Source organism: Anopheles stephensi, chromosome 3 (assembly GCF_013141755.1).
Source record: "Anopheles stephensi strain Indian chromosome 3, UCI_ANSTEP_V1.0, whole genome shotgun sequence".
NCBI classification, from domain to species: Eukaryota; Metazoa; Arthropoda; class Insecta; order Diptera; family Culicidae; genus Anopheles; species Anopheles stephensi.
Window position 1 is genome coordinate 35,919,034 of NC_050203.1, and position 12,192 is coordinate 35,931,225.

General features: G+C 44.1%; 1 protein-coding gene across 1 annotated transcript; it reads left to right on the plus strand.

The window, feature by feature from the left end:
• The first annotated feature begins 3,480 nt into the window (after positions 1–3,480).
• On the plus strand, positions 3,481–9,046 carry LOC118508950. The gene is made up of 6 exons (XM_036048864.1): positions 3,481–3,578; positions 4,051–4,101; positions 8,279–8,486; positions 8,658–8,681; positions 8,775–8,948; positions 9,011–9,046. Exons 1-6 carry the CDS (start codon positions 3,481–3,483, stop codon positions 9,044–9,046), a joined length of 591 nt encoding a protein of 196 aa, XP_035904757.1.
• The last annotated feature ends 3,146 nt before the right edge of the window (positions 9,047–12,192 follow it).

Genomic DNA, 12,192 nt, shown 5'->3' on the forward strand with positions numbered 1-12,192 from the left:
TGTTCTTCAGCAATCCGGATGCAAGACGGCGTCCAGGAGCGCAGTTCTCCTAGTGTGAAATAAATAGCACGAGATAGATTACACTGTTTAGATAGATAGAAATGGAGGAAAGTCAAATCCATCAGGGATTGATTGGAGGGCTAACAATAATTGCTTCCAGAATCCATAGATTCATCCAATATGGAGAACTGGAAATTGCATAAACTACCAGGCAACTCCATTGAGTAGTATATGTTAATCCTTCAACAATCTCATTACAGCTGAGTTGATGCATTAAAAACAATGTTTGGGTAAGTTGAATATTCTGAATCAAAGCTAGTGTGCGAAATTTTGAATGGCATAAAATTGGAATGATATAAACTAAACAATCATGCCAATATGAATCGCGTTTTAACTCTGTTCAATTGCAAGAGAGCACAGCCAATTAATTGATTGATCACGATTAATTGCAGATATAGGACCTATATTTACAGGATTTAGATTCGTATTGCATAGTCAGTAATTTAACTGATGTTTATGTGATAGTAATCCAAGTTTAAATTAAGTGTCATTGCTGGCATATTATGTATAATTCAGAATTTGGTTGTCAGAATTTTCGTATTTCGTCCTGCATTCTGCACTTAAGCACGATCAATGTGTCGATTATTCGTAGCATAATCCGGAACGCATTTTTTCCACACAATTTCATGTGGGTCGAAGTTGAACTACAATATCGTTGCACTTTTCCCGACCACTTTATCGCCCTGCTAGATATCCTGCCTGTTCTTTGTGACGGTGCGTACACTCTTTTGAGAGATAAGCGTTTCTATTGCAAGTTGTTCAGCATTGGAATCGTGGAATTGATCGTTGTCTCGGGATGGCTTTTTTTTATCTATTAATATTGTCGTCCCATCCACCATGAACTACGAGGTAATCTCTTGGTCTTCAGTGGCAAATCAAGCCCCTTGGAAGCTCTAAGCAGAATTAAAGTTATAGGCTCGTAACACGTCGAATCTGCTGACTGTGCTAGTATCTAAATGACCGAGGACCTCCTAGGGCCTAATAATTAGCTTACAGGAAGATACCTCATGGTGCCCCTTAAAAGCTTGGGACTCAAGAATCTGCTTAGTTTGCTCATACTATGATCTACCACTATGATATGTTCGGCTTCTTTCAATAACGAAAAAACTAATTTCATATCAACACCAGCGCCACAGGAGGAAGTGGAGGAAAGAGAAGCAATACTTGATGATAAGAGCATTTTCTCCAAGCAGTAAATAGCCTTTAACATCGTCAGTAAGATACGTTGAAGTGGTAGGTATACAATCAGTTCTACATACCCACAGCAGCTCATTTGAAGTTTGTCGCATTAACCAGCAACACGAGCATTTTTCTTCTTCTATTGGATTGTTGAGTCTAATAACCAGACAAATTACCAATTAACGAAAAATTGGGAGATCTACAGGGTTTTTAAGAAGAGAGTTTGTCACGTAAAAAGTACGTATGAAATTTTGATTTTTATTTCACTAGCTTCAACTTCACATGCCAGGTGAAGTTGGATGGAAAACTCTGAGGGCCCTTTTGCTACCACCAAGGACCTGTGCCAGGGCTTGCCTGTCTTCTTTTCAATCTGTATATAGAAAGAGCCATTTGTGACTCGCTGAGGTGGGAACTTCGGGGACCAGTCAATGCAGATCCTTGCGCTGACATAGACGTGATTGGTTTGAGGCTCTCCTATGCAGCAAAAGCTTATCAAAGGATCAAGCGTGCGGCCTTAAACTTGAGTTGGAGATTAATGAGACGAAATCTAAAATGATGCTCTCACCACCAGAGGGCCTTGCTAACAAACACTGATCTACGCAGGGGTGACCGCACCTTCGAAGTCGTCCAAAACTTCACCTATCTGGGGTCAAAAGTTTGCACCAATAGTAACATTGGTGTTGAGTTATGCGCGAGGGTGCTGGCTGCCAACCGGACATACTACAGCCTGAGGAAACTTCTCCACTCTAAAAACCTGTCGCGACGGACGAAGCTGGCATTGTACAAAACATTTATAGTCCCAGCAAACTTACGAAGCCCTCTTAGCCGCTTTCGTGAGAAAGAACAATGCAATATGTGCGGAAGGACAATGGAGGAGCCGCAGCAACGACCATCTCTACCAGCTAAACGGAGTTCTCACCATCGTACAGCAAGTTAGACTAGATAGGCTCCGGTGGGCTGGTCATGTCAAGAGAATGACACTGGACAACCCAGCCCTGTTAGGGCGTCCACACGGACAGAGGAGGCTTGGTAGGCATCCAAACTTAGATGGAGTGACGGCGTTGAGGCGTCCGCTAGAACGGTCGTGATAATGGATTTTTGCAGCAAACCAAGATCGTGAAGCAGTCGTAGCGCCGGATAAGTAAGTAATTAAGAAAGTAAGCTGTGAAATAAAAAGAAGCTAGATCTTACCAAATTCCTTAGCCAACATCACATTTCAAATACAGTTCCTCAGCTTCTTAAACAATCTGAACAAATCGAGACACAATTAATAACGAAAGCCAGACTACCAACAAGTTGTAAACGGATAACAATACAGCAAACGGCCGCATATTGCATTTTTAGTTCAGCGACCTGCTTTGAAGCGAACCAAACCCATAAAACAGGCCTTTGTTATGCATCGCGGTTTGTCCAACTTCGAAGTCGTCCAAAACTTCACCTATCTGGGGTCAAAAGTTTGCACCAATAGTAACATTGGTGTTGAGTTATGCGCGAGGGTGCTGGCTGCCAACCGGACATACTACAGCCTGAGGAAACTTCTCCACTCTAAAAACCTGTCGCGACGGACGAAGCTGGCATTGTACAAAACATTTATAGTCCCAGCAAACTTACGAAGCCCTCTTAGCCGCTTTCGTGAGAAAGAACAATGCAATATGTGCGGAAGGACAATGGAGGAGCCGCAGCAACGACCATCTCTACCAGCTAAACGGAGTTCTCACCATCGTACAGCAAGTTAGACTAGATAGGCTCCGGTGGGCTGGTCATGTCAAGAGAATGACACTGGACAACCCAGCCCTGTTAGGGCGTCCACACGGACAGAGGAGGCTTGGTAGGCATCCAAACTTAGATGGAGTGACGGCGTTGAGGCGTCCGCTAGAACGGTCGTGATAATGGATTTTTGCAGCAAACCAAGATCGTGAAGCAGTCGTAGCGCCGGATAAGTAAGTAATTAAGAAAGTAAGCTGTGAAATAAAAAGAAGCTAGATCTTACCAAATTCCTTAGCCAACATCACATTTCAAATACAGTTCCTCAGCTTCTTAAACAATCTGAACAAATCGAGACACAATTAATAACGAAAGCCAGACTACCAACAAGTTGTAAACGGATAACAATACAGCAAACGGCCGCATATTGCATTTTTAGTTCAGCGACCTGCTTTGAAGCGAACCAAACCCATAAAACAGGCCTTTGTTATGCATCGCGGTTTGTCCAATTAGCTTTTCTAAGCTTCATCTAAAAAAATGTATCCTTTTCAAACATCGCAGCATCAGCATGGAGGAGGAGGAGGTCATAAACGAAACGAAACGAAACGGAACGACGATGAGCCGGTCTTGCCTTGGTTGGTGCATACAAAATCCTGTTAAGTGATCGACGAAAGACGTAGAAGATCGTGAACAAAAATACAAACGATCAACGAACGAGGGCACCCAAATGATGAAATGAGCTTTTTAAATGGACGATGAAGTTTAATCATCCTTTTAAATTGTGTACTCCTCCTTGTTTAGCGGTCGGCTGTCTTCGCAGGGCGAAGTGAGCACATTTGAGCAAGTGAATTGCTTTGAATCGTCAACGTTTTATGATAAAAAAGACTTTTGATGCGATTGCTATGCTTTCATGAAGTTCAGTACAAATTTTTAAAAGCAAAAGTTGAGAAATTACTTATCATGAAGATATTCCAACTGGATCTAAGGTTTGCATACTTTACCCTAGTATGGTCATCTTCACGATCGTTAAGCGAACAAAAAAGAAACAATTCGAAGCTGATAATAGATTGGAAAACAAATTATCATTCCCCCTGCTCGGTAAAACAGGTGGGAAAGCTTCAACACGATTCTCACGTACTATGACAACGGATTCTATCCGTGAGTAGCTTCTTTCCCAGCGGCACAACATCAAAGATCTGTTTCACATCATTGTTAATGATCATGATTTGTTTCACCTCAATATTCAATACAGCGCTTTTCCACCAACGGTGGCATGGCCGCGGCAGGCACCTCGGGATGGTCCGGGATAGGTCCGGACTCGGTTGATTCGGTGTAATTTGTAGCAAACACACCACCGGCTCGGTATTCATTTCCGCTTTCGTCAAGCAGTCTGATTATTCCTGCCGGCGGTCAGGGGCGGGCCTCCCATCGCTCGGTTCGCTCGCTCGGCTCGTCAAGTGTAATCTTTCCGCGATCTGACAATCACCACCGTAAGGAGGTGTTAATAGTCGTCGTCGTCGTCGTCGATCGTGCATATCTCTGAGAACGTACCCCGAAAAGACAAATAAAGAGGAGACCGACTCTGGTGGCACAACAAAGTGTTTGGGCTCGCTTTTTTTTGGGGGGGTCTTGCGGCAGGGATAATAAAGACATGTTTAAATTTTAATTTCACATCTAACTCAGCGTGAACCCAAAACATGCCAGCGTGGCTCGCAAAAGCACAGAGGTCAAGAAACATCCTTCTGCAGCGCCAAGAGGCGGCCACGGAAGAACTGGAGAACGCTGTGGATAAAAACAAAGCAAACGCTACGAAATTAAGTTGCTTCCAGAGCGCCGGTAAATAATCACTCATCTCTCAATCCTCGCTGTGGGGTCCCGCGGGCGCAGCAACAAAAAAAAAAAAACGCTGACTCGCTGGTGAGAGATCGCCCAGCTTTGCCCCGATGTCGTTGTGCGCCTTGTGTCACTCGCTCGCCCGTTGCATTTGCTGCTGTTCCGGCTGCTGCACCGAAACTGCGACCCGTGAGACTGAACTGCATCTGAAGGATCATTAGTTTATTATAATCAGATTTATATTAACTGGCTTTAGCCACGGAGACCCACGGAAGCCTTCACGGATAACTGTCGCCTTCAATCCTTGTCGTGTGACTGCAGTTAGCCCGAACGGCGAAACGACCGGGCCACGTCCAGACCACCAGGGATCTGTTGTGGGGGGTTTTTTATTTAGGTTTTGGTTTTTTGGTTTCGTCTGTGTACCGTCCAGTCCGGGCCCGCGGTTAACAGGTAAAATGGAAGTGAAGCAAACCGAAAACTCAATTTAATTTAATTGTGGGAATTTTCGAACCAGCCTTTGGGCGGTTCTGTTGTTTGGGGTTACGTCTCGCAGCCCTGCTGCCCAGTTGGAGCTGAGTGTTTGCAGATGCTGGTTTGAGTGTTTGAGAGTCCGACGAGATTGATTGGAGATTCGCAGTTCGCTAACAACTGTCTCCTTTGCCTAGTCTTAGGAATCAACGTCTTGGATTATTGTTTGAGGTTTCTTTTTTACATTCTATGATTTTTTATGAAGCATCGTTGAAGTCGAGTGTAGTTGGTTAAATGAAAATAGATAAAATTAAATATAAACTGCCCATCATACCAAATTCATCAGGAACTATATGGTGTGATCTTTGGATGTTATTGGCTTAACCGATCTGCGCGGCCATTCAATGGCTTACTAAACTTAATGATTCCAGGTAGTTGGATAGTAAGTTCTCACTACGGGGAAACGGCCCGGATTGTGGAGACCGACGCTTCTATCTCCCCGGCCACCGGACCACCCAAAATTGCGATGTTGCTGGATATATTCATTAGATCGGATTCGTCACACATACGGGTCGGAAAAGTCGGAAAGGACTCTTGAAGTGATAGACCACTGGGAACTTTACAGAAAGTTTACTTTGACAATTGATGGCATCTTGCTGATAGTAAATTAGATGATATAGTATGCCTATTCCATTCTCTTTTCTTCTCTTTCTTTGAGTGTATAATCTCAAGAGCTGTTGAATTGCAAGTAGTCCTTTATTTAGCTCTACCTGAACCTGGATAGTCAGTTCTAGGTACCGGGGAAACGGTCCGGCAGTTGGAAACAGATCCCAAAATTTGCTCGACTTCAGCGATCCATTTATAGTTTTTCATCAGTAAGTTACTAAGCAAAATTGTCGATATCGGGGCACGACCAGGACATACGAGATTCACTAGGTTCCAAGGCCTATGTTCCAGAAACTCACTGTTTGGCAGGGTTGGACCGCCAACAAGCGATGACTGTTCTAGACGAAGAAGTTAACATACCCATCAATGCGATTTAACTGGACGTATGTGAGACAGTCATGAAAAGCTTGACATCTAAAATGCACGACAAGAAGAAAAGTCTGGGGGACCAACCATCATCTCGCACAAAGTTCCGTTTATTAAAATCATAAGAAGAAGAACGCTTAGTTGATCTACCTTTCACATTTAAATAAACGATTTGCGCATTTGTCCATGTGGGCAGTTTGGTGGGCGAGGCGATACATAGAAGGATCGGGGATCAAATCCCATTCGTAGCCAGTGTACTCGTAGTGAATATTAACTATCAAACTATGAGCCGTCAATAAGTTTAGTAATTTAATAGATGGCGTTAAGACACGTACGTCGTTAGGCCAAAAAACAATATATTTGGCCGTGTGGCCCACGAAAACTTTTCTACATTTAGTCTGATTTGGTTTTTTTCCCAGGTATTTTATTATACATACACTACATTCATTTTAATGATCTTGTACGTCCTGTTGGCCATAAGACTTCCTCGCCTTAATTTATTCGTAACTGAATCATTTGTTCTGCGTACTAGTCCAGATGGGATTTTACACCAATTCCTTCATGTAAGAAGTGGACATCGCAACCAAATAGAGCATCGCACCTGCCTTCATAAAATTATTCGTAGTACAATAGTTAGAGTAACTATTGCAACATAACCTCAGCAAGGACTATTTTGGAATTGAAAATTGAAAAGAGAGATATTAAACTGATACATGCAAGGATAGCTCAGTACAGATTTTGTGGTTTTTTTTATACTAAGCTCAAATTAATTTGAACTTATTTATAATATTATATTTATTTTAAAACGCCCCTTTATAATAAAAAATTGAAGTCTTTGACAAAAAAAGAGCTTGTTTTGAAATTTCTGAGGTAAATATTAAAACTTGTATAACATTATAAAAAAAATGGATATCTCTCAATCATACTTTTACCTTTATGTGACATGCATCACGCGCATTTCCAAAACCCAACCGTATATCACTCCACCGACTATAAAATTAACACCTTTCGTAGGCAAAATTTACCATCTCATGCCTTTCTAAACAAATTTACGACCTTTTTCCCATAGCGCCGTTATCACGAACTACCATCGCGCCCGTCATCATCAGCCGAGGTGTGTAGCAAGGAACCGAAAACGTTCGGTTTTGCGTTCTACCGAAATAATTCCTGCTCCTGCTGATGATTGGGCCGTTGAGTCCTGCTGAACCAGGACCAGGCACAGGCAGGCAGGCAGCCAGGCACAGGCTTTGATGATGATTTATAAACATTGTGCCTGCATTCGGAAGCCTAAACGCGGGGGGAACACGGAGTGATTGACCGTTTTTTCACTCTGTTTTCAGCTTTTGTGCCCGGGTTGGGTTTTCGGTCGGTATGATGGTCAGGACACCATGTAAGCACCAGATCTCCAGTCCTGGAAGATAAGATCACACAGACCTAACGGGATGATAGTGGCAAACAAGCAGCCGAGATCCTGCTTTCCAATCGATTCTTCCGAAGCGCCATCCATTAGAAAGTGCATTGGACAATAGCTATGGCAGCTTTTCACTTGAATCAGGAGACATTGTACAGTAGAAAAGGATTCTCGGCAGCACGCTATCTTGCGATGCGAATCGTGGTAATTTTATTGTATTGTCCTTTGATGTGAAAGGCAGGGGGCAGTTATAACGGTTCTTGAGGTCTTTGTCATGGTGGTCTACAGCATATCTATAACTTTAACGAGTGATGCTACCTAATTTTATTATGCTTTCTTTCATAAATCTTCCTTCCTGAACCACAAGAAGTTATAGTTATTTGGTGGATGCGCTTGGTAGATGACGCCAGAAGTGATAACCACCGAGAGAGTTTGAGGCAATACGATCCTGAGACATCTTTATGAACAGGCCTCACACACTATTCCCAAGCATTCCTCCCAAAAATCTATGACTGGGGTGAGTCACACAGCTCATCTGTAGAGTTCGGTACGTTCAGACTATCCGAACGTCTTGTGGTCCGGTTATGAAAGGGGTAGTGCCAAGCTTGATGCAGCCAGGAACAGTCAACAAGAAACTTCGGCCGATATCGAGCACATTTCCACGATTGCCGGCTCGCTCGGCAGCATCGGGACCAGCATCTCGCAGTCCGGCGACGGAGAACCAGTTTATGAGACGGACCACACAGACCTCAACTCGGAGTATGACGAAGTCGAGCTGCGCCGGGAACTTATGAAGGATGTAAGTACACACAGTCGAACGCGCGTCTTGATACCCTTGGAGATGGACGCCGTTATCCTTGAGCAGTGGAAATGGCGTTGGTGTTCTCCGGCCAAACTGAAACCGCACAACATGTTTCTTCCCAATTGTTAATTTGCGATTCGATCTTCCATTTCTTGTGTCTTTCCACAGAAATGGCGTCAATTATTCGATGCGGTAAGCATGACCCACGGCCACCATCAAAACGGTCGATCCCCAACTACGCGCGTGCTCTGTCAACTGCACATTGCATTCTTCTCTCTTCTGCAGTTCGATCCCGAAGGATTTGGGGAAATTCCGGTGGACGATTTTGTCGCTGCCCTCAAATCACCAGAATTACTCGCCAACGTACCGTCTAACAAACGTGACATACTGTTCGATCGTGCGCTGAAAGCGAAGACCTCCAAGGTGGAGGCGATCTCTTTCCAGGATTTTGTGAACGTGGTAAGTGAAGAATGTGAGAGATTTTGAATTTATTTTTTTCATTTAGTATTGCAATAATATAGACTTTACTAAAAGAATCATCCTTCGTGTTCGAGTAACTCTATTGTGCCTCATTCGCCTCACCAAATTTCCAAGCGACTTAGATCCCCGGCTCGTAGCGCCATCAATAACCCATTAATGGATTGTCGCTATGCTTCTCGTTCTACAGCTGATTTGTTTGTTCTAAGGCTGAAACAAGCACAGTCAGCGACCTCCTCTTGGGTAATTACATAGCTACACGCCGATAAAATCCATTCAACATCCATACGCCCCAAAACCCTAAGACAAGGGTGACCATGGCTGAACATTATTACGCGTTCGCGTTCAATATGTCACTCTCGTTTACAAGCCACGTTGCCTTTGCCTAAGGTTTGGATGGACACGTTGCGTTCGGTATCATTAGATAGTTTATCTAGAAAATTACAACACCGCCATCATCATTATCATTATTACCTTCCACATTTGACGTTTACCGCCATTGGAGCCATCGGATCGTTTCAGTAAAACAAGACAGAAAAAGCAGCGGCCCACCCCTCGGGAATCAATATCATTAGGCTGTTTTTTTCGGAAAACTTTAGAAACACTGAGCCGCCGCATTTGGAATAAAGACACCACGCGAGAGGTAATCTTCTTGCTGGCCTGGTCGGGCTGGGCGGTTAGGCGGAAGGTTTGAAATAAATTAGACATATCATCAGCCTGTGACCTGCGAGTGACATTCGGCTTTTTCTTCATGAGTCTGTTTGTTTTTCGGTGATTACCACGAGACCCTTTCACACAACCTGGGCGGTAGGTGTGATCAGGATGTGTGATTTTGTTGTTGTATAGGATGCGTTGAGGATGTGTCTTAAGCAAGAGGGGGAAAAAAATGGTCCACACTCTGAGGTCTCTTGCCATTTCGGTACGATGCGACAATGAGATGTTATTCGAAGGACCACCGCTGATTGCTGTTCCTTGGAAGGAATCCGGAAATGCTGCCGGTGTCTTTAATCCTACAGCAACATGAACTACTGCAGCGTTAGTTATTGAACAGAATTTCTACGAAATCCTAGCTTCAATTGATGATATTCTTTTCGACGGGACGCATTTCAGGGTGGTTTGTTTGGTCAATTTTAGTTATTTGTTAAGTAAACATTAAAGAAACAAGACAGCAAACGAGGAGAAGCAAATAGGAGCAGAGACTACCCAAGAAAATTATGACAGCGGTTAGAATAAACGTGACCCAGGATCCTAGACCTAACGCCGTGATAGCTCAGGTAGTGAAAGGACACCACATTCCCAACCACGCTAACCTCCAACGTGTTGTGCACAAATGCAATCGAATAGACGGAAAATTGAGATAATAAATCGGAGACCGAACCGGTCATCGGTACCGCCCGAAATGACCCCGATTCTGTCAAGCACCGGTCGGTATGAATGATCACCGTTAAACGGGCTCGACTCCCTGACGGACGTGGAGGTGAGGACGGTGAGGTCCAGAGTCGGCTGGGTTCAAAGATCGTGTACAGGAGGTTGACAGATTGTAGGCAATTTTTAATTGGCCTTTCGGGGTCCTTTCTCTGCCCGGTTTAATCCGCCCAGGACACGCCGTTAGAAAGCAGGATTTGCGCTCCGGACAAAAGTCATGTAACTTGCGCAACGACAACTGTCAGCCAGCGAACCCGGAACACGTTGGATGAAAAACGAACATCGAAGAAATGGTTTCCACACGCAGCACTGATAGGTTTAAAATCAGCTGCCGAGGACTTTGGGAAAAAAAATCACCCTACCCTAAAAGGAGCAGGAAAAGAAATCACAAATTCCACGAGAGATAGAGAAACGAGATAGAAAATGCGCTAACGTGCGCATTCTTCGATCGAGGTGTCTGGCATGCGGGCAAAACAAGCTGATAATGAAGTGATTAACGAGTAGCTAGCTGCTCATTCGGAAAGATTCTGAACCTTCGTCCCACCCCGTCAAAGGTTCACTGCACACGAACATTATGAGCTGGACGCCGTGTGCCGGGAGCACACACGCACACATGCCGTCAGTGAATCGCCGGTGCAGCTGGTTGGGAAAGATAAATTCTTCCCGGAATCTGGAGCGCTTATGTGGCACGACCTATTTTTAATTATTTGTAATGGGAATGCTTATGTGTGCTCTTTCTCCACCAAACGGCGAATGGCGAACGGTTCAAGGTTCAAGGTTCCTCACCGGTGGCCACGTGTAACCGGATAGTCCGGAAGGCGGACGCGCCGGTTTAAAGATATCTGGGGTGTTAAAATGGATTTGACAAGTATTAATGATGTATCAGTTTTTACTGCATGCGTTCGTCGCAGGATGTGTTAGATCGGACGGAAATATGTTAAGGTTAATTTGAACCAGATTTGAAGCCGTTTCCGTTGGGAAGTTGTCCATCGTTTGGACGCTGGATTTTAAAAAAATTTTAAGTGATAATAAAGTACATTAAAACAAAATGCACTTTATAATAAAACTATCCAATAGAGATTGAGGAACAAAAAAATTGGATAATAAGAGACCTTCCATTCGTCTCAGTATTATCCAGGTCCTTCCGGCACCAATTTCTTTGCCCAATATTTTCCCCAACACCACACGCGAAAGCTACCTTTTTTAATTATTTTGTGCTACCGATCTTCAAAGGATCGATCATTTTCTCTGATCGCTGATATACAGCCGCAGCCTCACACATGGCAACAGTTGCTAGGAACCATTGCTCAGACAGCAACCGTGCTGTGTCTTTGTGTGTGGCGAAGGATCTAGGTCAAGTTAGGTCCTTTTATTGCGGTATCCAACATCCGCGGCCAAAACACCTATACATGCCATATGGTCGGTAGCAAGCGTGTCAATCGTGTGCCAAAAATCGCCTTTTCCTGGTAACATGTGGTAGCGCATGTGTCAGCGCATTGATCTTCTCAGACGAAGAAGCTTCTGTATTGGAACGCTAAAAAAATTAATATTTTTCATAAAGCTGCAAACCGAACTGCAAAGCTATTGATGCACCGTCATGATCAGCTAGCTAAATTGTGATCATTCATCAGGCTGATCGTACGCCTAACGCCTTTTTCCCTACACATTAGTTAGCCGCTTTTAACGAACCAGAACGTGAGCTTGGACACGGCCCGGTTCTGTGTTTCGTTTGGTAGCGAGGCGCAAAGATTGACTGTCCGACGAGGACGCCTCAAGTCGAAGCAGTGGGCCCGCGGCTTCA

What these genes read in the sequence shown, in the direction of transcription:
- LOC118508950 (XM_036048864.1), top strand. Translation starts at nt 3,481, where the DNA reads ATGTATCCTTTTCAAACATCGCAGCATCAGCATGGAGGAGGAGGAGGT. An exon ending in GCCGGGAACTTATGAAGGAT is followed by an intron (nt 8,487 to 8,657) that starts GTAAGTACACAC and finishes GTCTTTCCACAG; the next exon opens with AAATGGCGTCAATTATTCGA. An exon ending in GGCGTCAATTATTCGATGCG is followed by an intron (nt 8,682 to 8,774) that starts GTAAGCATGACC and finishes TCTCTTCTGCAG; the next exon opens with TTCGATCCCGAAGGATTTGG.